This window comes from Natrix helvetica (genome assembly GCF_964273705.1).
Source record: "Natrix helvetica genome assembly, chromosome: 4".
In the NCBI taxonomy this organism is placed as follows: domain Eukaryota; kingdom Metazoa; phylum Chordata; class Lepidosauria; order Squamata; family Natricidae; genus Natrix; species Natrix helvetica.
Window position 1 is genome coordinate 67,569,797 of NC_138550.1, and position 23,236 is coordinate 67,593,032.

At 38.7% G+C, this 23,236-nt stretch overlaps 1 protein-coding gene across 1 annotated transcript in view; it reads left to right on the forward strand.

Annotated features, from left to right (window-relative positions):
- LOC309391637 (uncharacterized protein) overlaps positions 1-23,236 on the forward strand; it is a 105,362-nt gene that overhangs the window by 18,786 nt on the left and 63,340 nt on the right. The window contains exon 3 of the mRNA XM_081952305.1: positions 17,385-19,826. Within this exon, the coding sequence (XP_081808431.1) occupies positions 17,385-19,826 (2,442 nt within the window). The remainder of the gene's footprint in view (positions 1-17,384; positions 19,827-23,236) is intronic.

A 23,236-nucleotide genomic window follows, 5' to 3' on the forward strand; every position in this document is an offset into this window, starting at 1 on the left:
CTTGTGACCTGAAAGGGGTTTCAACCTCTTATAGAGAGCAGAAACTGAAAATGTCAATCTTTATTTATCTCCTTCCAACTGCAAATATGACTTCTAATCACATTTTCCTAGAGCAGTAGGAAAAGTAGTCTTCCTTCTCCTCCTCCTACCTATCCCAATTGTCAATTGTCCAATTAGCAAGCCCAAAACAAGGAAACACTCTCGGGAGAATTGAATTTCCAGAAGTAAAGCTTTATTCGATACACCATGTTGATACTGAAGAAACAAAACCAGCTCTAGTTTCCTCTGCAAATGCTTGGCCTGTTAAACAATACTTTCTACTTATCCCCACCACTGGCTGATCACATTGTCCAATTATGAGACAGTCTTTTGTTATGAGAATGGTCCATCTCTTTTTCAAGCACCTGCAGCAGTGACTTGCTGGCTCCATGCTCTCATGGTCTCTGCATACATTCTCCAATTCCATTTCCCTCCCCCTAGTTCACTGGCAAATTGAAAAGCATTAGGTTTGAAAGAAGCAAAATGGTTCAATCTTGACATACAGGCCCCCTGAAGGAAAAGGGCACCTGAAAAATATTAAACTCTATCTATAAGATAGATAGGTAGGTAGGTAGGTAGGTAGGTAGGTAGGTAGATGATAGATAGATAGATGATAGATAGATAGATAGATAGATAGATAGATAGATAGATAGATAGATAGATAGATAATGCAAGCTGATGCCAGGCATGTGGCAACGGGGGCCATTTTGCTCCAAAAAATCCAAAGGGGATGCTGCAACCCTACACCTACACTTCTTGGAAAGACTTTGGGTGGTGTGGGAGAAGGAAGTGTATGCTGTTTGATTGGTGCTGCTTAGAGGCAATTCCTAGAAGGCAGTAAAATTCCGTTTGAAGTGTGTATTGACCACAAGAACTTTTATATATTATATATATACACATACATTTTTTTTAAACAATTTTTTTATTGTTTTTACAGAAAATTCTAGGAAAGGGGATAATGGGTGAAATTACAAATGTTGACAGCTACATTATGCAGGAAATGGCACTCTCCCCAATTCTCCTAACTTTCACTTATTAATACATTATATAATTACTACTTAGCAATATTTTGACAGCATATTTTTACCTTATATCTTCAAGTAATTTCAATCTATTTTACATCAAACAGAAAAAATTCCCTGTGTTAGCAATTGCATTATTTTTCTAATTCACTTTTGTGATCTACGTTTTCTCAGTGTTGCGTCTTCTCCCCCCACCGGCAAGGCTCCAGCACCTCCCATGTCTTGTGTATCCCGTGTGATGTCATCGGTTTTATCTAGGAGCACTTTGTTTTTTTCCATGAAGGCCTCAGCCTCCATAGTTGTATTAATTCTAACTCTAGTGTCCTCCCAAAATATCAGCATACCTTCTGGGAGAAGCTATCTAAACCAAATCCCTTTCTGGTATAATTTCTTTGCTAAAAGCGAAAAACTTTCTTTTATCTCTGACTTTCTTTGGGATTTGTTTCAGGATGACTATCTCTCTATCCTTGTATTTTAACACTTGCCCCCTTTGTGCACTCAGAATCTCATCTCTTGTAGTCTTTCTAAGAAATTTAATGTGGACCTCCCTTGGAACATTGTGTGTTCTAGCATAAGCTGAATTGACTCTATAGACCAGATCAATATCCCATCCCATCTGTTGTCTGTCTTTTTTAATATATTCAACCATTAGCTTTGTCATAATTTCCCTCAAATCTTCATCATCAGCCTCAATTACATTTTGAAATCTAAGAAAAAAAGACATCCTTTCAAACTCCATTTTTATCTGATGGTTCTCAAGTTCTTGGTTTCCTCTCTGGACCTCCCTCAGCTCCCCCCTCATCCCGGCCGTCCCCTCCTCCAAAACTTCCAGTCTTTGCGTATTTTGAGCTGTTTGGTTTTGATTTTCTCTGAGCTGTTCGTTCATTTCTTTCAGTTGGTTCTTCAGTTCCTCCTGCCCCTTTAAGATCTTTTGGAGCATCTGTTGAGTTAAGTCCTCCTCCGGGGCCTTGGGCTGCAACAGGGATGTTAATATCTGTTGCCCACTGGGACTGGACGTTGAAGATGTAGGAGCAGAACCAGCAAAGCCTGGTTTCCCAGGTGGTGGTCTTTTCGGTGCCATTTTAATAGAAAAAGCTCAGAGATGTCTGTGTCCATACAGTAAGAAGGCAGCTGACAAAGTGGATAGCCAGGAGAGATCACGAGGCAGGCAGTCCAGACACATAAAGACCTTTTCTATAGATCAAATCCAAACAATAAAGTCCATTGATCCAAGTCCAGGATATAGTATATCAAGAGATATCTCTGGGTGTCACGGAGACAAAGACAAAATGCCAGCAGTTTCTGTGGGTGGAGTCAAATTTCAAAGTACATGAAGACAACGGAAGTGTGCCATCTTGCCTTGCCAGCACAGGGATCAGAAGGCAACAAGCCAAAAGTTTTTAAAGTTTTCAAAAAAGTCAGATCATCACCTCATTTCCACAATTGCAGCAAAGTATTTATCTGCTGTTTGCTATGAGTGTGATTTCATTCCAAAGCTCCCCCCCTCCTCCGGGGGCAGAGAGCCGTTTAAAGCCACTTTTCCAAGGGGGGGGGAAATCCCCCTCCCTCCAGTCACACTTCCCAGGAGCAGATTGAGTGCTTTAAAAAGCTGGCAATCCTTTTTTTTTTGCAGTCAGAAGAGGGAGTGGGGGGAATTTCACCTCACCACATTGCAGCTGCAGCCTTCCAATCATCGATTTCGCCCAGCTGCCTTGACGTGAAAGCGTGAAGGAGCATAGGAGCTCCTCGCGCCTCCCCTTTTGCCTCCTGGTGCCTAGGGCAATGCAGGGAGCCCCCCCCACGGCCGCCGCCAACACAGAGGACCCCCCCTAGCTGCCCCCTTGGCAGGGGCCCCTATGAGACTCCCTGTGCCCCCCCGATCAGGGGGGAGCCCACCAAGAGCGCGCGGGGCGAGCAAAGCACGCCCATCACGATCCACAGCCGGAACCGGAAGTCTATACACATACATTTTAATAAACACAAAAATCCATGTCTAGATGAACAGTGTGTTGTTTGAGTCGAGTTAATTTTGAGAAAGATAATTTTGAGTAATATTCAAAAAAATGATAATAATCACATAATGATATTTGCTTATCCATTTCAATAAACCTTTCTTATGTAATTAATCATTGCCTTATGCTTTTAAAATTCTAACTTCTGTTTCTGTTAGCCACTGATAGAATGAATCCCATGTTAAAAATATTCTTTCTTCCTTCTCCTTAATTTTAAGTGTTAATATATCCATTTCTGCACATTCTAGTATTCTTTTATTGCACTTTCTTCTGTAGGGGATCTCTTCATTTTTCCAATGTTGTGCAAACACAATTCTCACAGCTGTTAACACATGTAAAATTAATATGTATTCCCTTTATTGTACTTTTCTGGTAAAATCCCCAACAAAAATATTTCTGGTTTTAGTTCTATATTTTGCTTTATCATTTTTTCTAACCATGTATGTATTTTTGTCCTCTTTTTTTTGCCTTTGGACATGTCCACCACATGTGATAATAAAAAACCAGGTATATGATTACATTTCCAACATTTGGGGAGATGTTCTTAAACATCTTTGCCTGTCTTGCTGGTAGTAGGTGTTTTATAGATTATAAAACATTTTATATAGATTTTCTTTATATGCAGTTGACATTGTTAATTTATAGTTCCTATCCCACAGTTTCCGCCATTTATCTAGCTCTATAGTATATCCAATTTTTTTGATCCATACTATCCTTGTTTATTTTACTTGTTCTTTCATTTTAATGCTCAGTAAGTAGCTATAGATTTTTTAAATTAATTTTTCACTTGCCCCTGTTAGTATCTGATTTATTTCTGTTGGTTCTTTATAGAAGAATAGAACTTTTAACATTTTTCTCATGCCTTGATTGTATTTGCCACCATGCTAAATCTTGACTTTTAAATTCTTGCTTAGTTTTAACCCTTTTTCATTCAAAATGTCTTTATATCTTGTTATTTTTTCCATGTTAACAACATTCGGATGTATCAGGCCTCCATCGTGGAGAACCAGACTGGTATTAATACAATACAATAGTAGAGTTGGAAGGGACCTTGGAGGTCTTCTAGTCCAACCCCCTGCCTAGGCAGGAAACCCTATACTGTTTCAGACAGATGGCTATCCAACATCTTCTTAAAGACTTCCAGTGTTGGGGCATTCACAACTTCTGGAGGCAAGCTGTTCCACTGATTAATTGTTCTAACTGTCAGGAAGTTTCTCCTCAGTTCTAAGTTGCTTCTCTCCTTGATTAGTTTCCACCCATTGCTTCTTGTTCTATCCTCAGGTGCCTTGGAGAATAGTTTGATTCCCTCTTCTTTGTGGCAACCCCTGAGATATTGGAACAATGCTATCATGTCTCCCCTAGTTCTTCTTTCTCTTAAGCTAGACATACCCAGTTCCTGCAACTGTTCTTCATATGTTTTAGTTTCCATTCCCCTAATCATCTTTGTTGCTCTTCTCTGCATTCTTTCTAGAGTCTCCACATCTTTTTTACATTGTGGCAACCAGAACTGAATGCAGTATTCCAAGTGTGGCCTTACCAAGGCATTATAAAGTGGTATTAACACTTCACGTGATCTTGATTCTATCCCTCTGTTGATGCAGCCTAGAACTGTGTTGGCTTTTTTGGCAGCTGCTGCACATTGCTGGCTCATATTTAAATGGTTGTCCACTAGGACTCCAAGATCCCTTTCACAGTTACTACTACTGAGCAAGATATCATCTATACTGTACCTGTGCATTCCATTTTGTTGCCTAAATGTAGAACCTTACTCTTTTCACCATTGAATTTCATTTTATTAGATAGTGCCCAATGTTCAAGTTTGTCAAGATCCTTCTGTATCTTAAGCCTATCTTCTGGAGTGTTGTCTATTCCTGCCAGCTTGGTGTCATCTGCAAATTTGATGAGTTCCCCATTTATTTCCTCATCCAAATCATTGATGAAGATGTTGAAGAGTACTGGGCCTAAAACAGAGCCTTGGGGTACTCCACTGCATACTTCCCTCCATGTAGATGCAGTTCCATTGAGGACTACACATTGAGTGCGGTTGGTCAGCCAGTTACGAATCCATCTGGTGGTGATGCTGTCTAACCCACATTCTTCTACTTTATCTAGTAGTAGGTTATGGTCTACCTTATCAAAAGCCTTACTGAAGTCCAAGTAAACTATATCAATGGCATTCCTCTGGTCCACTAATTTTGTCACATTATCAAAGAATGCAATAAGTTTAGTCTGGCATGATCTGTTTTTGAGAAATCCATGTTGGCTTTTGGCTATTACTTTGGTTGCTTTTAGGTGTTCGCAAATTCGTTGCTTGATTATTTTTTCCAGAATCTTTCCTGGTATTGAGGTCAGGCTGATAGGTCTATAGTTTCCTGGATCTAATTTTTTCCCTTTTTTGAAGATGGGAACCACATCAGCTTTTTTCCAGTCCTCTGGTAGTTCCCTGGTGTTCCAGGATCTCTGAAAGATATAATTCAGTGGTTCTGAGATCTCGTCTGCTAGTTCCTTCAGAACCCTGGGGTGTAATCCACCCGGTCCTGGTGATTTGAACTCGTCTAGGGTAGACAGGTGCTCACTTACCATTTTCTTCCCTATTTCAATTTGTGTTCCTAATCTGATTTTTGTGGTGCTGCTTTTGATAGGTTGGACTGTTTTATCCCTTTGTGTAAAGACAGATGCAAAACATGAGTTAAATAGTTCTGCTTTCTCCCTGTTGCTTGTCACCTTTTTGCCACTTTCTCCTAGCAATGGACCAATTGTTTCCGTAACTTTTTTCTTGTTTTTAATATGTTGGAAGAAGCTTTTTTTGTTAATTTTCTACTTTTGTGGCAAGCCTTTCTTGTGGCAAGCCTTTCTTCATTGTGAGCCTTAGCTTTCCTCACTTCATTTTTACAGGCTCGGGCTATTTGCTGATATTCTGCCTTAGTTATGTCCCCCTCCTTCCACTTTTTATACTTACCTTTTTTGTCTTTCAGTTTGTCAGAGAGTTCTTTATGCAGCCATGCTGGTTTCTTTTGGGAGCTGTTATTTTTCTTCTTCATTGGTATTGTGCTTGACTGGGCTTTTGTAATCTCATTTTTCAAAATTTCCCAAGCTTCTTGAGTTGTTTTCCCCTTGAGGATCCTCATCCATGGAATTTTTCCCAAGCTCTCTCTAAGTTTATTGAAATTAGCTTTCTTAAAGTCCAAGACTCTAGTTTGACTTTGTTCTACTACTTGTGTTTGGATAATGTTGAATTCCAATATTTCATAGTCACTTGCCCCCAGGGTTCCTATGGCTTCAACACCTTCTATCATTTCCTCTCTGTTAGTGAGAATTAAGTCCAATATGGCTGATCCCCTTGTTCCCTTCTCTACTTTTTGGAAAACAAAGTTGTCTGCTACTTTTGTTAAGAACCTGTTGGATCTTCCACTTAATGCAGAGTTTGTTTCCCAGTTGATGTCAGGGTAGTTAAAATCTCCCATTATTATTGTGGTGTGCTTCCTATATTTTCATATAATGTTTTACTTTAATGTTTCCCCATACTAGCAACAAAGCATTTATGTCTTTGAAAATATCTATGTTATTAGTTTTTCCCAAACCATAAAAATTTGTGCCACCAGTTGTAGATGGTGTCCCTCCAAAGTTAATAATCATCTATGCCTCAAACTTATCCATTCTTTCACCCATGTGAGTACAGAGGCCTGATAGTATAGCTCCCAATCTAGCAACACAAAAATCCCTTTGTTTTTAGAATGTTATAACATTTTCAAACTTATTCTTGCTTGCCAAATATATTTTAACACCATTTTATTTAGCTCCTCAAAGAATTTTTTTCTATCTTTATCGGAATTGTTTGGAACAAAAATAATAATCTCTGCAGGATATTCATTTTTATTGCAACTATTCTTCTTACTAACGATAGTTGCATATTTTTCCACTTCTCGAAATCTAATTTGATTTGTTGCATTAGCTTGATATAGTTATCTCCTTTAATGGTTGCTTATCTTTACTTTCCTAACTATCTTTATATCTATCTTCTTCTTCATTTTTTCTGTTTATTTGCAAGATTTTAAACTAGTATTTTAGTTTTCTCTTTATTTATTTTCAAACTTGCAACTTCACCATATTCTTCTATTTTTTAAATTAATTTGGGTCCAGTTTCTTGTGGTTCTTCTAAAATAAATACCAGGTCATCTGCAAAGGCTTTGTATTTTTCTTTCTTTATTTCCTTATCTTTTATTTCTGAATCTTCTCTAATGTTTCTATTTAACACTTCAAATATCAATATAAATAGCAAAGGGGACAAAGGGCATCCTTGTCTTATGCCTTTCTTTATATTAAAGTTCTTTGTCATGTCCCCATTTACAATCACCTTTGCAGTTTGTTTAGAATATATTGCCATATTCATATTACTGAATCTTTCACCAAAGTTCATGCATTTTAATTGTAGTGACATAAATTGCCAATTTACATTGTATCGTTATTAATCTATTTAACAACGTAATTGTATTATTACTCATCTCCTTCAATTAAAACATACATAAAACATTTTTCATTTCCAGGGTTTTTTATCCACCACCGATAAAACAAGTCCCATATCTTATAAAATTGCTAATCTTCTTGTTCTCTGATTTCAAATGTCAATTCTCTCATTTCAGCACACTCCATTATCTTTCGAATAACTTCCTCCTGTTTTGGTATTGTTTCATTTTTCCAATTTTTTGCAGATACAATTCTAGCTGCTGTTAGAACGTTTATAATCAAATATTTCAAGTCTTTATTGTAAGTTTCTGGTATAATTCCCAATAAAAAAATCTCTGGTTTAAGGTCTATGTGTTTGTGTATCATTTTCTCCAACCACATGTGAATCTTAGTCCAGTATCTTTTAGCTTCAATGCAAGTCCACCACATGTGGTAGTAAAAACCCAGTATCTGATGACATTTCCAACACTTTTCGGATTTATTCTTGGACATTCTTGCAATTCTCGTTGGGGGTAGATGCCACCTGTAAAACATCTTATACAAATTTTCTCTATTTGCAGTTGACATCGTCATTTTATAATTTTGAGACCACAATTTCTGCCATTTCTCTAAATCAATCCCATGTCCAAAATTTCCCCCCCTCAAGCTATCATAGTTTCTTTAACTTGTTCCTCTTGTAGTTTAACCTCTAATAAATATCCATAAATTTTTAAAATTACTTTTTTCATCAGTACCTGTTAAAACTTTGTCTAATTCAGTCATTTTGTTATAAAGACCTTTTGATTTTCTATCTTCATTATATCTAGAGTGTATCTGCACATATGAATGCCAATTCATTTCTATTCCTTCTTGTTTCAACTCTTGAATAGATTTGAGTTCACCCTCTGCATCCAATATTTCAACATATCTAACTGTTTGTTCCTTTTTATATATTATTGGATATGAAAATTCTTCAATGGTTGATATCCAGACTGGCGTTTTTAAGTAATGTAATCTTTTACCTTTTCCCAATTTAATAGCAAAGCCTCCCTTATATAATGTCTTCTAAAATAACCATGTGCTTTAGTTCCCTTATATCATAAAAAAGCATGCCATCCCAACAGTAAATCATGACCCTCTACATTCAATAATCTAGAGGTTTTTTTAGTGTTATCCACTCCTTAATCCACATCAGGTTTGTTGCTTGATAATATAACTCCCAGTCAGGTAAGCCCAATCCTCCCCTTGTTCTAGCATCTTGTAGCAACTTGAGTTTTATTTTTAGTTTTTTTCACTTGCCAAATAAACTTCAAAACTATTTTATTTAGATCTTCAAAAAAGTCCTTGCCCAATCTGATTGGAATTGTCTGGAACAGGTATAGGATTCTGGGTAAAATGTTCATTTTAATTGTAGAAATTCTTCCTATCATTGATAGTTGTAAATTTTCCCATTTCATCAAGCTAGTCACAATTTGTTGTTTTAGTCTAATATAATTGTTATCCTTAAGAGTACTGCATCTAGCTGATAGATATATCCCCAAGTATTTAACCGTGTTTGTGCCTTGGATCTTCAAAACTTCTGCCAACTCTTCCTTTTGTCTTAATGGTATGTTCTTTGTCAACATCTTTGTTTTGTCTTTGTTTATTTTCAAACCTGCTACTTTTCTGTACTCCTCTATTCTTTCTAACAATTTGGGTGCTGTCTCTAGTGGATCTTCAAGAATAAAAACCAAGTCATCTGCAAACGCTTGTAACTTATATTCTTTTTTATTTTATTACTTTTATTTCTTCTTTTCTAATTTTTCTGTTTAAGACTTCTAATGTTAAGACAAATAGTAATGGTGATAGTGGGCAACCTTGTCTCTACCTCTCTTTATTTCAACAGAATCTGTCAATTCTCCGTTTACCATTATCTTTGCTGTTTGTTTATGATATACCATTTGTATAGTTTGAATAACAATACAATGAAAGATTGATATACATATGAATTGAATAATTTAGAATACTTTGTTTTAAAATGAAGGATAAGGATAATAATGAATCTGTGTACATTTAATAAACAATTGGCAATATTAGGCATAACTCTAGGTAATGATGTATATTATAAAGATATTTTGTTGTTGATAAATAGTTTAATAATGAAGTAATGAAAGACTGGTATATTTATGAAGTGAGCATTTAGAATATTTGGTTTAAAAATGAAGGAACAATATTTTTGTTTGAATGTATGATGTACAAGGACAACAATCTACATAAGCATACCTGATGGGTGTTTAGTGGGACTATGCATAATTGAAAGTAGTGATGTATAAACATAAATAGTTGGTAAATTCTTTTATATTTTAAAAATAATCAGAATGTGATAAGTGATTACATAAAGGTATATTGTCATTAAATAGATAATTAAGAATGTAAGGGAATTAGGTTTGCTGAAAGGAAAGAAATATTAACTCTAATTGAATATATGATGTAAAATGAAAGTGAGGTATCTTGTCATATTACATGGAAAATTTGTGACTGTATATGTAACTGAAAATATGGATGCACAGAAGCTTGTAACCAAATGACATGCTGTATGTAATGGATGAGAATTTTTAATGTTGTTTTCTATGTTTAATAAAATTTAAAAAAATTAAAAAATAATAAATTGACATTTTACATTAACAAAAGCTTTCTGTGCATCTAAGAAGATCAACACCATTTTTCTCCCAGATTGTACTTCATAATACTCTGAAGGCTCTGGAGGGCAAAAACCAGCCCTACGAGGAAACCGGGAGTGACTTCCAGTTTATCTGTAGGTCCTTTTTTGTCCTCCGGAGCCTTCAGGGAAGCCTCCTGAAGCCTCCAAAGGTCGAAAATCGGCCCTACAGACAAACTGGAAGTCACCATTCCCGAACTTTCGGGTTCCTTGTAGGTCCGTTTTTCGCTCTCCAGAGCCTTCAGGGAAGCTCCTGAAGCTTCCGGAGGACTGCCAGGGGGGAAGGTAAGGCTGTTTTCGCCCTCCCCAGGCTTCTAGAAAGCCTCTGGACTTGGGAAGGGCAAAAAAAACCACACCAAAAGCAGGGGGTGCTGGTTGCTCACGCATAGCATTATGGGTGTGGCACACCTGTGCACGACCCCCCTGCACTCCCTCTGCTTTTGGCACGGGAGCCAAAAAAGGTTAGCCATCACTGCTCTAGCATATTCCAAATGATTCTCATTTTATTTTTAATTTGTTTTTTTAGGTAAAAATCCATTCTGATCTGAATGTATAAATTCATTCAAAAATATTTTTAGTCTCTCTGCTATTATTGATGCATATATTTTATAGTCAACATTTAATAGTGCTATTGGCCTATACTTTTTAATCTGCATTAAGTCTGAATCTTCTTTTGGTATGAGAGTATTTGCTTCTATCCAAACTTCTATCTTCCATCCTAACTTCTAACAATACTTCGTTGTAAACCTCCAACATTGAGTGTCCTAAAATGTCTTGTAAATGTAATTTCCCAATTTTGGAGTATTCCAGTAATTTACTATGTTGTTTTTTAATGTGAACTTCTTGTAGACAGAGTAAATCTAATTTTATTTTTTATAGTTTTGTAAAGGTTTGTTTCCCTTTTCATGGGAGAATTCAGTCCATTTATGTTAATTGACAATAACTTCTTCCATCATTTCATTTATAAATGGGTCTTGTCCTAGTTGATTTTATGTTCCTTTGTGCTTGCTCCTTCTCGTTCTGTTCATTCTATTTTTTCGACTTCACTTTCTTCTTGTTGTGTATTTTTCCCTCCTGTTAATTCCTTGTCTTTTACTTCTACTTCCTCTCTTCTTTCCTGTTCCTCATTTGTACTGAAGTGGTGGTCAAGAATTCATATCCTTTATCTAGGGAGTCGAATCTATATCTTCTATAATCCCTCAGGTGTCAACTATCAGAAGTTTACATTGTATTTAATCAACTGTCTTGTCAAGAATTGATATTGTTTCCATAGGTCTCTTTCTCTTCTTGGCACCTTTTTCGGGATCATAATTTCTTTCCCTTTGTGTTTCAATGGTTCATCTCTTGCCTTTTAAGTATTTCAACTCTTATTATCTTTTTAACAAACCTCACATGTACTTCTCAGTTTGAGGGGGTTCTCTGGATCAATCTCCTTGCAATCAACAGAGTGTCCCCTCTGTCTTCGTCATCTCTCTGTGGTAATTTTGACCCCATGGGACCTCCTGGCAGGCAGAATTCGGCAGAATTTCATGAAGCCCTGTGAATCCATACTGTCTTGCCATAATGTCAGCTGGAAATTCTGCTGTCAGCTGATATTATCAACAGCTCCTCTGGGTCTGGGTGTTTAGTTGGCTCTGCCCCCAAAAGGCTTTTAGGTTTTGGGCAGGGGGTTGGACTAAATGACTTACAAGGTCCCTTCCAACTCTGTTAATCTGTAATCTTTTTAAAAGCTGCTTGGCATTCCATAGTCCTAGAGAGTGGCTGGCTTGGTTTAGACTTCACTTCCCCTCTGCCCATTTTTAATAGTTTGGTGATAGGCATGGCTAACTGTGCAAATGAGGGGATGAATTGGCAATAGAAGTTGGTGAAGCCCAAGAAACTTTGCAGTTGCTTTCTGGTGTGAAGGGCTTGCCACTTCAGAATGGCCTTCATCTTTCCAGGGTCCATCTCCATCCCCATATTGGACACACGATAGCCCAAGTAGTCTAAACTGGTTTTGTGGAAGTTGCACTTGAATAGTTCAGCATAGAGCTTAGGTTTCAATAGTTTTCTTAGCACTTTCCACACTAGTTTCACATGGTCTTCCATCATCTCAAAATAAATGAGGATATTGTGTAGGTACACCAACAACCCTTTATACAGATGCTCTTGCAGTACTTTGTTGATTAACTGCATGAACATCGTGAGTCACTCAGAATTGGAATCACCCTAAGGGACAATTGAAAGCAGTTTTCCACTCATCATCTTCTTTAATTCTTACTCAGTAATATGCTTCTCTCAAGTCCAGCTTGGTGAATACCTTCCCCTTGGCCAGGTAGCCCAGCATGTCCTTCATGAGGGAGAAGGGGGTACATGTTTTCCACACAAACACCATTGATCCCCCCAAAATCCATGCATAATCTCAAATACCCATCTTGCTTCTTTTTGAAGAACACTGGGACTGCCATCCTAGTTTTTGCCTGTTGTATGAAACCCCTGACTAGATTTTTATCCATGAAATTCCTGAACTCGTCCATCTCTCTTGGGGTCATTGAGTACATCTTTGGCTTAAATAGCATCTCAATGGCACAGTCAGTGGGGTGATGCGGAGGGAGTCTGTCTAATTCCCATTCGTTGAATGCTTCTGCTAGGTCTTGGTATTCCTAAGAGATGGTTCCCTCCCCCCGGTCACTCTTGGTTAATGAGTTGATGGGCTTTATCTTTACCTACCCCACCAGCAGGCGTTTACTGCCTCTGCATTTTATCTCTACACATTGCAGTCTGCCTGCTCTATTCCTCCAGTGCCAATTGTCTTTCCAGTCAACCAGTGGGTTCCATTTTTTTAGCAATGCCAACCCCAGAGATCATTGTCTCTGCCATTTTTGGGGCTACTATGCAGGAGTGAAATGCTGCCAATTTTGACCAGTTCACTAGAACTGGTAGCAAAAAATGCTAAGATTCGCCCAAACCGGTAGTAAAGGAAAGCTTTTAAAATTGGGAAAAAAGGTTCCGTGCCACTCAGCTGTGCCACACAATCATCAGAAACTTTTAAAAACATTGTTACTACCTATTTGCCAGAACTGGTAGTTAAAAAGTTGCTTTAAAAAGTGGGGGGGAAAGCTTCTGTCAATCATGCAGATCAGCTGTGAGCCACGCAGTTGTCAGAACCTTTTTCCCTACATTTTAAAGCATTTTTTCCTGCCAGTTCAGGTGAATAGGTAGGAAAAAATGCTTTAAAAAGTGAAGAAAAGTTGGCCATGCCCACCCAGTCACATGACCTTCCCACCAAGCCACACCCACAAAACTGGTAGCAAAAAAAATTAGATTTTACTACTGCTACTTTGAAACTTATAGTTTCCTTGTGGCTTTCTGATCTCAGGGTTACTAGTTCAGTTAGGCACATGGCTGGTAAGCCCCCCAGTAAGGGAACCACCAACTTGCTCAGACTTCATAGGTTGCCTCAATTTTTTAAGCCTTGGTTCCATTTTTTCCACAGTTCTCAGGCTGACCAAGCAGCAGGTGCAACCTGAGTCGACTAGAGCCATAAAGACCCCTCTTGCATCTGAGTGAGGCACTAGCACCTCCACCTGGGCAGTCAAAGGGGTGATGGTTCCACTCCCCCCCACTGTTGCTTTCATAGAGGACCACTTTGGGGTTTCTGGGGTTGGAGTTTCCTCCCCTCGCTAGAGGGGAAAGAGATCTACTACACCACCCATGTCTTCTCCTTTCCCTTCCTCAGTTCCTTCTTGGCCTTCAGCTGGCCAGGCCTCTTGCTGCCAATATAGGTTGTGGAGCCAGGCAGTTGGCTGCTCAATAGCTCTCTTTTCTACATTAGAAGCAGGCTTCAGGCAGGCACCATGGGTTCACTATGGCGGGGAAGTCTGTTGATCCCTTGGACATTGGTGGAAGTATCTCCTGGCCTCATCGGGTGTGACCAGTGGGTGTTCACCAGCTGGTACCATGTCCTGAGGTTGTCTGGAATTCCCCAGGGCAGGCAGTTTTTGTATAGCTCCTTATTTAGTCTGTCTTGGAAATGGTAATCTGGCCACATTCTTAGCTTCCCAGCCAGGCTGCGGAACTCCCAAATGTATTTGGCTACTGGCTGGCTGCACTGCACAGATCCCAGATGCTGCTCAGAGTCTCCAAACCTGGGCAGAGTCTCCAAACCTGGCTTGAAGTTCATCCAGAGGGACATCTACATTCTCCAGCTCGGGCGCTCCTTCATTGTAGAGGTATATCACCCACTCTGCCACCTCATTTTCTAGGTTCTAGGTGATGATGTTCATGCATTCCTACTATAAATTTAGGTGCATCTTATAGTCCAGTGTGTCTTATAGTCTGAAACATACGGTAACTCCTTGCAGGACTCTTGCTTGGACTTGTTGGTGGGTGAATGACATTAATTCACAAGACATAAATAAAGAGGGTGTTTTTGTGACAAGGAGTCTGTTTCTTGCTTTTGCTAAGGCTGGATCAGAACACAACCTGCCAAAAACAGAACCATAAAGGACAGACAAGTAATACAAATTAAACTAGGCAGGAAAATGGGAAGAGAACATCTGATCATGCTAGAAAGTTCAATTCACCAGGACCAGATGGTGTCAAGCATGCCTTCTTCAATATCCAAGAAAGGAAAATCTCAACTCCATTTTAATAGAGATAAAGTACTTTTACTAGATATGAAGTGAAAACAGCAAAAGGAAAGCAAGATCTGAGCCAGAAAGGCAGGAACATATACATATCAAACATTTATCCAGCACCCTCCCCCAATTCCTCAACCCATTGCCCAATCTGCAACTCCCTAAGGGTACATCTTCAAACAGCCTCATCAAGTTGGTATGTGAAATGGTTGGCCTTGACCAAGTTCAAACATCAGCCCCCAGCATGCGCAGAAGATGGTGAGAGCAAGACTCCTCCAGTACAATATAATTCCCTTCCCCATTACTATGCACACACACACCCCATTTCTATGGCAGCCGATAGCAAGCAAGCGTAGCAAGCAAAACAGAGGCTGACAGATGGATTATATCATCACGGTTAGTACCACTTTATAATGCCTTGGTAAGGCCACAGTTGGAATTCTGCATCCAGTTTTTCTTGCCATAACATAAAAAAAGATGTTGAGACACTGGAAAGAGTGCAGAGAAGATCAACAAAGATGATTAAGGGCCTGGAGGCTAAAACATTTGAAAAATGGATGCAGGAAATGGGTATGTCTAGTCTAGTGAACAGAAGGACTAGGGAGGACATGATAGTAGTATTCCACTATTTCAGAGTTGCCACAAAGAAGAGAGTGGTCAACCCATTTTCCAAAGCACCAAAAGGCAAAACAAGAAACAATGGATGGAAACTAATCAAGAAGAGAAGCAACCTGGAACTAAGTAGAAACTTCCTAACTGTGAGAACAATTAACCATTGGAACAGGTTGCCTTCAGAAGCTGTGGGTGCTCCATCACTGGAAGTTTTTAAGAAGAGTTTAGACAACCATCAGTCTGAAATGGTATAGGGTCACCTGCTTGGGTTGGACTAGAAGATCTCCAAGGTCCCTTCCAACTCTGCTTTTCAGTTAGCTTTCAAGTATGACCAGTATATTTAGTATAAGCAATTAATTCCAAACAGATGGTCATAAACATGGACTACCAGGCACATTTTCCTAGTGTAGTTTGAAAGTAATAGTCAGACCTGGCCCAGCTTCATCCCTTGGGAAAGAAACACTCTTGACTCAATTATAGCAAAAAGGTTACTTTTACTAAAAGCCAGGTGGTTGCAGTAAACAAAGTCAGAACTAAGAGTTTGCGAGTGAAGATTCCCTAGTTAACTTTCCCTTCTCTGGTCCATCCCTGTTATCTCCCAATTGTCCAGTCATATTCAGAGAAGATGCTTTGGTAATGATTAGGTAGATGGCTAGGTGTTGCATTCCATTCCCTGGTCTGTAGCCTTGGGATGTCTCAGAATGGCAAGAAGATTGCTTTCGTGTTCCCCCATCTCCCCACAGCTCCATCCCTCCATGGCTAATGACAGATTGGCATCTAAGGAAGCACTAGGTGTGAGCGAAGGATGGCAGCTCTAACAGTAATCTTTCTTCTACTGCGTAATCTTCACCATTGTGGCCGCAGTATTTTACTTCTTTACGGGCTAACCTCAATAGGCAATGGGCTACTTCTGAACCCTATTCCCTAGAGAAATGATGAAAGAGTAGAACCTCTCTCCCCTCCTACTATTTCACCTTCCAGTCTCCCATATTTCCATAAGTGCAAACCTGTATCATACAAGGCAACTCTCTAAGGTATTTTAACCATGATGGTTAATGTATAAGTTATTATACTGCAAAAGGACTAACAAAAATGGAATTTTTTGTTTCAAATCTGTTTGCAAGTGCTGCAAACAGATTTAAAGCACACCAAGAAAGGAATGTAACAAACATTTTTCCTCTGAGACAGTAACATGGAAAGGTGATCTTGGGCAAATCTCTCTCTGTGATGCCTAGGAAGGAGGCAAAGGAAAGCCTATTCCAAAAAACTTTTCAAAAAAACTGTAAGGGCAGTTGACAGAAGCAAAAACCTGATTCAAAGCCCCCCTCTTCCCCAAGTGGGACAAGACGCAGCAAAAAAAATGTGGAAGGATGTTGTCACTGGTAATCCAAACTGAATCCCTTGAAAGATGTTGCCAAGGTGCCTCAAAGCAGAAATGTTGTCCTTACACAGATTTAAACTTGATATCCATGGGTGCACAACAGAAGCCACATAAAGTGTCACTATACGCCCACAGTCATTCAGAACTCAACTGCGAAAGGACTGGGTTACAGTCTTTATCAATAACTTTGATTTTTTTGTGCAGATTGTCACTCTGTTTCCTTTTCTACATAATTAAAAGTTCATGAGATAATCTGCTTGGTAGGGTAGCTAGTGGATAGATAAAAATGGATTCAATGTGATTTCTGAATCTAAACCATGCAAATATAATTTTTGCCTACTTCACCACATGGTGGCGATATTAACAAAGAAATTTAGTTCTGTTCTGCTTGCTCAGAATTAGGGCAAACAGTAATACAAAACTGAACAAAAGGAATCTGACTCTGGCAGCGAAATGTTGCAGATTATAAGATGGCAAAAGACTGGACAATTAACTAGGGCTTGAACAATTAAATCATAAAGGAAGGAAAGAAAAACTGAATTTGGGGGCAGAATTTGAGCCTACAAGGAAGAGACTGGAATCATGGAGAATTGCTTTTGGAAAAGGCAAGGTCTGTATGTCCTCCTATCCTTCTCATTCCTTAGAGTAATGTGTGCCTCAATTCGCTTTTCTGTCCCTGAGGAAAAGAAAAAGGGGTTTCTGGTGGCTAATGTGCTCAAGGAATTGAAACTGAAAACAGGGGAGCTCACCACACGCAAAGCACATTTAGTTGCTGAGGGCACTCAGGAATACTTCCACCTTGATATTCAAAGTGGGAATCTGTTGATTAATGATAAAATAGACAGAGAAGCTTTATGTGGCCAGAATGTTCCTTGTCTACTTTTTCCTCAGCTTGTTTTGGAAAACCCCTTAGATATATTTAATATTGAAATCAAGATAGAAGATGTGAATGATAATGCACCCAAATTTTGGAAAAACAATGTGGAGGTAGACATTCTTGAGACTGTTCCTAAAAGTACAACGTTCCCCTTGGAACCTGCTCATGATGAGGATTTGGGAGAAAATAGCATCCAAAATTACACCCTTAATCCCAATGAGCATTTTCAGCTTGAAGTACAAAAGAATGAAGATAGAAAAGACAATATATACCTTGTTTTGAAGAAAACATTAGATAGGGAGAGGATGCCGCACCTTGAATTGATTCTAATGGCTATTGATGGAGGAGTTCCAAAGAAAACCGGCACAGTTCAAATTAATATTAATGTTCTGGATAGTAATGATAACTTTCCTCTGTTTAGTAAGTCTGAATATAAGGCAAGAATAAAGGAGAATCTCCCTAAGGGCACTCTTGTGATTAAGGTGGAAGCTACAGATCTGGATTTGGGTTCAAATGCGCAAATCCTCTACTCGTTTCATCAGGTGCCTGAAATAATAAACAATTTGTTTTATTTAAATGAAATTACTGGTGAAATAACTGTTTGGGGAGAGATTGATTATGAAAAAGAAAAGAGCTACAGCATGAGTATCAGAGCAACAGATGGAGGGGGTCTTTCAGGTCACTGCAATATACTGATAGAGGTTGAAGATGAGAATGACAATCCCCCAGAAGTGTCCATCATATCTCTGATCAGCACTTTAAAGGAAGACTCTCCCCCGGACACAATGGTGGCCGTCTTCAGTGTGAGAGACCAAGACTCTGGAGACAACAGCAAAACCGTCTGCTCTGTGCAGATGAATGTCCCTTTTGTGCTGAAAGCCACCACAAACAACTTTTATCAGCTTGTGCTCCAAAGTCCCCTAGACAGAGAGACAGTCACTGAATACAACATCACCATCACTGCTATTGACTGGGGAGCTCCTAGGCTCAATTCAACAAGATTGATTAATGTTCAGATCTCCGATGTCAATGATAACTCTCCCCTTTTTGAAAAGTCTTCCTATGACATGCAAATCAAGGAGAATAATATTCCAGGCTTGCTGATTGGCTCAGTCCATGCTCTGGATCTAGACACAACACTGAATGCTAAAGTGAATTACTTAGTTCTTCCTGGGAAGGGTGATGGCATGGTGACTTCTTACATCTCAATCAACTCTGAAACTGGAAACATGTATGCCCTCCGATCCCTGGACTATGAGCAGATAAGAGGCTTCAGAGTTACTGTGAGGGCATCTGATGGTGGTTCTCCTTCCCTGAGCTCAGAAGTGATTGTCCGAATCCACATCATAGATGAGAATGACAACGCTCCCTTCTTCCTGTATCCCCTCCAGAACAACACATCCCCATGCAATGAGCTGCTTCCCAAGTCAGCCGAGGCCGGCTATCTGGTCACCAAGATGGTTGCAGTGGATGCAGATTCTGGCCAAAACTCTTGGCTTTCCTATGAATTGCTGAAGGCCACAGACCCAGCCCTTTTCAGCATAGGAGTGCAGAATGGGGAAGTGAAAACCAGGAGAGTCCTGAATGAGCGAGACACAAGTAAGCAGAGGCTGGTGATACTGGTCAGAGACAACGGCCTTCCTCCACAGACCAGCACGGCGTTGCTTAATGTTCTTCTTGTGGATGGCTTTTCGGATCCCTTCCTGAGGAGGGTGGATGTCAGTGTGGAAGAACCGGGAGAAGATAAAACCTTGACCAAGTATCTGGTGATCTGCTTGGCTGCAGTCTCCTTTGTGTTCCTAGTCTGCATTGTTGTGTTTATTGTGGTCAAAATCTTCAAGAAGGATCCCCAAAGCCACTTTCCTACTATTCATCCTCACTTCCCACCTGCCAGTTCTGATACTCCAGAGAATTGTGCTGATTCACAGAATGGGTCGCTTTCCAGGACTTACCGTTATGATGTTTGTTTGACTGGTGGATCCTTAAGTAGCGAGTTCCGATTTCTCAGGCCTCTCTTTCCGGTCTTTTCGGTGGGAGATGTTAACATCCCAGGGAACAGTAGTATTTCTGCAGGCATCCAAGATACATCTGAGCAGGTTGCAGTTAATGGTGCAAAGAAAGAGGTGAGGAAAACATGCAATTAATCTAGTATTTTTCTATTTATTCCCACTTTTTGTGTTTTTGCTCTTTTGATTATTCCTGAGCAACTTTGTTGTTATTTGTTGAAGAACCAGACGGGGTTTAAGATTTGTTTAGAGCAGTGATCACCATTCATTCTATAATTTTTGCATTGTTTTAAAAATCTCTGTTTTTTATTATCTTTTGCTGTATGACTTTTTCAACATGGAAAAATGTGGGGACAAAATGCCAACATACTGGGATATTTCGTGGATGGTTGCAAACATGGCTTCCAAGCATATTTTCCTAGTGCAGTAGGAAAGTAGTCTTTTTCCTCCCCCTCCTCCTTCCACCCATCCCAATTTCCTTAGGTACAAACTTGTATCATACAAGGCAAAGGTACTAAGGTATTTTAACCATAATAGTAAAGAAAGTGTAAAGGCTTTTGTCAACATAAGAATGGAATTTTTCATAAAAAAGATATGCATGCCATCCCAGAACAAGATCATGGCCTTCTATATTCAGCAATTCCATTTTTGTTTTCCCAAACCAATCTGCTACATGCGTTAATACCGCAGCTTCATAATATAATCGAAGGTTTGGGAGTCTGAGGCCGCCTCTTTCACGTGTATCTTGCATAATCTTCATCTTTACTCTCGGTTTTTTCTCCTTCCAAACAAATTTATTTAATGTTGTTTGCCAATTTAACAAGGTTTTATCTGACTTAAGCACCGGAATCATCTGGAATAAAAAGATAAATCTAGGTAAAATGTTCATTTTAATTGCTGAGATCCTTCCAAGCAAAGACAATTGTAACTTTTTCCACTCTTCAAGATCTTTCTGTATCTTTTGCCACAACACTTCATAGTTATTTGAGAAAAGTTTTGTATTTGATTCTGAAATTTGTATTCCTAAATATTTAACTTTAGAAACTATTTCAAAACCTGCTAAACTTACAAGTCTCTTTCTTTGAGTCTCTGTCATGTTTTTAACCATCATTTTCGTTTTGTTTTGATTTAGTCTAAACCCAGACACCATGCCAAATTCTATTATGATATTTTTCATCTGGATTATTGATTTCAAAGGATGTGAAAGGGTAACAACCAGATCATCGGCGAATGCTTTAGTTCTGTATTCCTTTTGCCTGATAGCTATGCCATCTAAGGATTTTGAGTCCCGAATTGCGTTCAACAAGACTTCCAAAGTTAAAATAAATAACAATGGGGATAATGGGCAACCTTGTCTTGTGCCTTTTTGTATCTCGAAAGTTGTTGACAAATTTCCATTAATAATAAGTTGTGCATTTTGTTGCTGATAAATTGCTCCAATCGCCTGCCGCAATCGTGGTCCCATATCCATCTTTTCCAAAGTCTTGGTTAGAAAGTTCCAATTCACTCGATCGAAGGCCTTCTCTGCATCCAAAAAAACCAGCACTGCAGAGATCTGCTTATTCTTATCAAGATAGTCAATTAAATCTATGAGTTGCCTTACATTCTCCTTCATATGTCTGCCTTCAATAAATCCTGCTTGATCATGATGAATAATCTCTTGAATAACCGGCATCAATCTGTTGGCTAGTACCTTAGCAAATATTTTATAATCTGTGTTCAGAAGAGATATCGGCCTGTAGTCCTCTGGTTTCTTAGGGCCCTCTTTATCTTTAGGTATCAATGAGATAAAAGCCGCTTTCCATGAGGGAGGTATTTTACCTCCTTGTTGTATATTACAAAATAGTTGTGTAAGATATTCAATCATTTCCAGTTGTAAAGTTTTATAATACATTGCAGTCAAACCATCAGTCCCTGGAGCCTTGGCTAATTTAAGTTGATTTATAACTAAAGTGATCTCATCAGCGGTTATAAGACGTTCCAAATTTGCCTTTTGAAGCACAGAAATTTTGGCAACCCTTTTTCCTTCCAAAAAATCATCTATTAACTTGTTCTGTATATTATCCTGTACATGTAGCTTAGTATAATAGTCCACAAATGATTTTTAATCAACTCTTGTTGATGTACCATCTTCCCTCGAAACTCAATTTTATCAATAATTCTGTCATTCATATTCCTTCTCAAAGTATATGCTAACCATCTACCAGGTTTATTAGCGTTAGCAAAGGTGTTATGTTTAGCAAATTGTAAATTAGTTGCTGTTTGTTCTGCTATAAGCATCTGAAATTGATCTTTCAACAGCTTTAGCGCCATCTGGAGCGCCTGGTCATTTGGGTTTGTTATAAGCAGCTGTTCCTTGCGTTTTATTTCATCTTCCAATTCCATTCTCCTTTTCTGTCTAATTTGTTTATGTTTAAAGTTCATATGTATCAGGACCCCACGCATATAAGCTTTACTTGCATCCCAAACTATTTCAATGGGAGTGCCCTTATTCATGTTAAAACTGAAAAATTCCTTCATGTGTTTTTTAAGTTCATCAACATTTTTTTCATATCTAAATAAATTTTCATTTACTCTCCAAGACCTTCTTGGCCTCATACCTAATTCAATTTGTAACCACACCGGACTATGATCTTGGATTTCTTGGCTTTAGGAAGTAGATCCGGTGTTAACAAAAAGAAATCAATCCTTGAAAAGGATTTATGTCTATCTGAGTAGAAAGAAAAATCCATCTCATTTAGATGTTGCGTCCTCCAAACATCTTTTAATTTCAAATCGTCTTGTAAATCAAAAAAAGCCTTTGGTAATTTGGTAGTGAATTTCGTCTTTGTACTCTTATCTATCTTTGGAGAAATCACTCCATTCCAGTCTCCCATTATTAGAATACTCTTAAAGTTCCAGTCTAAAATTTTTAAATGGAGCATCTTATAAAAACTTTCTTGGCGTTGGTTAGGAGCATATATTCCTAGCACCAAAATGGAACCAAAGTCTGTATCAAATTGAATTGCTATATATCTACCAGCGTCATCTGCCTCTATAACTTTAGTTGAAAATCTTTTATTTATATATATCACCACACCATTTTTCTTTACCAAATCAGAGGCAGCATAAAATGTTCCCAGTTTTGAATTCACTAAATACTTCTTGTCTTGCAGCCTAATATGAGTCTCTTGAAGGCAAACAACATCATTATTAAATTGCTTCAAATAATAAAATATTTTTTTTCCTTTTTTGTGGGGAGTTCATTCCATTCACATTCCAAGATAATAGCTTAAGCATCTTTAGATCTGGTCTGGAGCGCTGAAAGCATTTGCTGAAGATCTCTCTCCACAAGACTAATCTTCGGCCCTGCTCCTCCCATGGCTCCGGTTTGCTTCTTAGCTTCTTTCTTAGCACATTGTGTTTGAGGGTCGACGCGCTTGTGAGATTCTAACATTTGTCTAGTCGTGGATCTAGTAATACGTTGTTCGACAGGTTTAAGTATCGGCATTTCAGTGAGAGACTTAGAAGGTCCTTCTTCCAAGAAG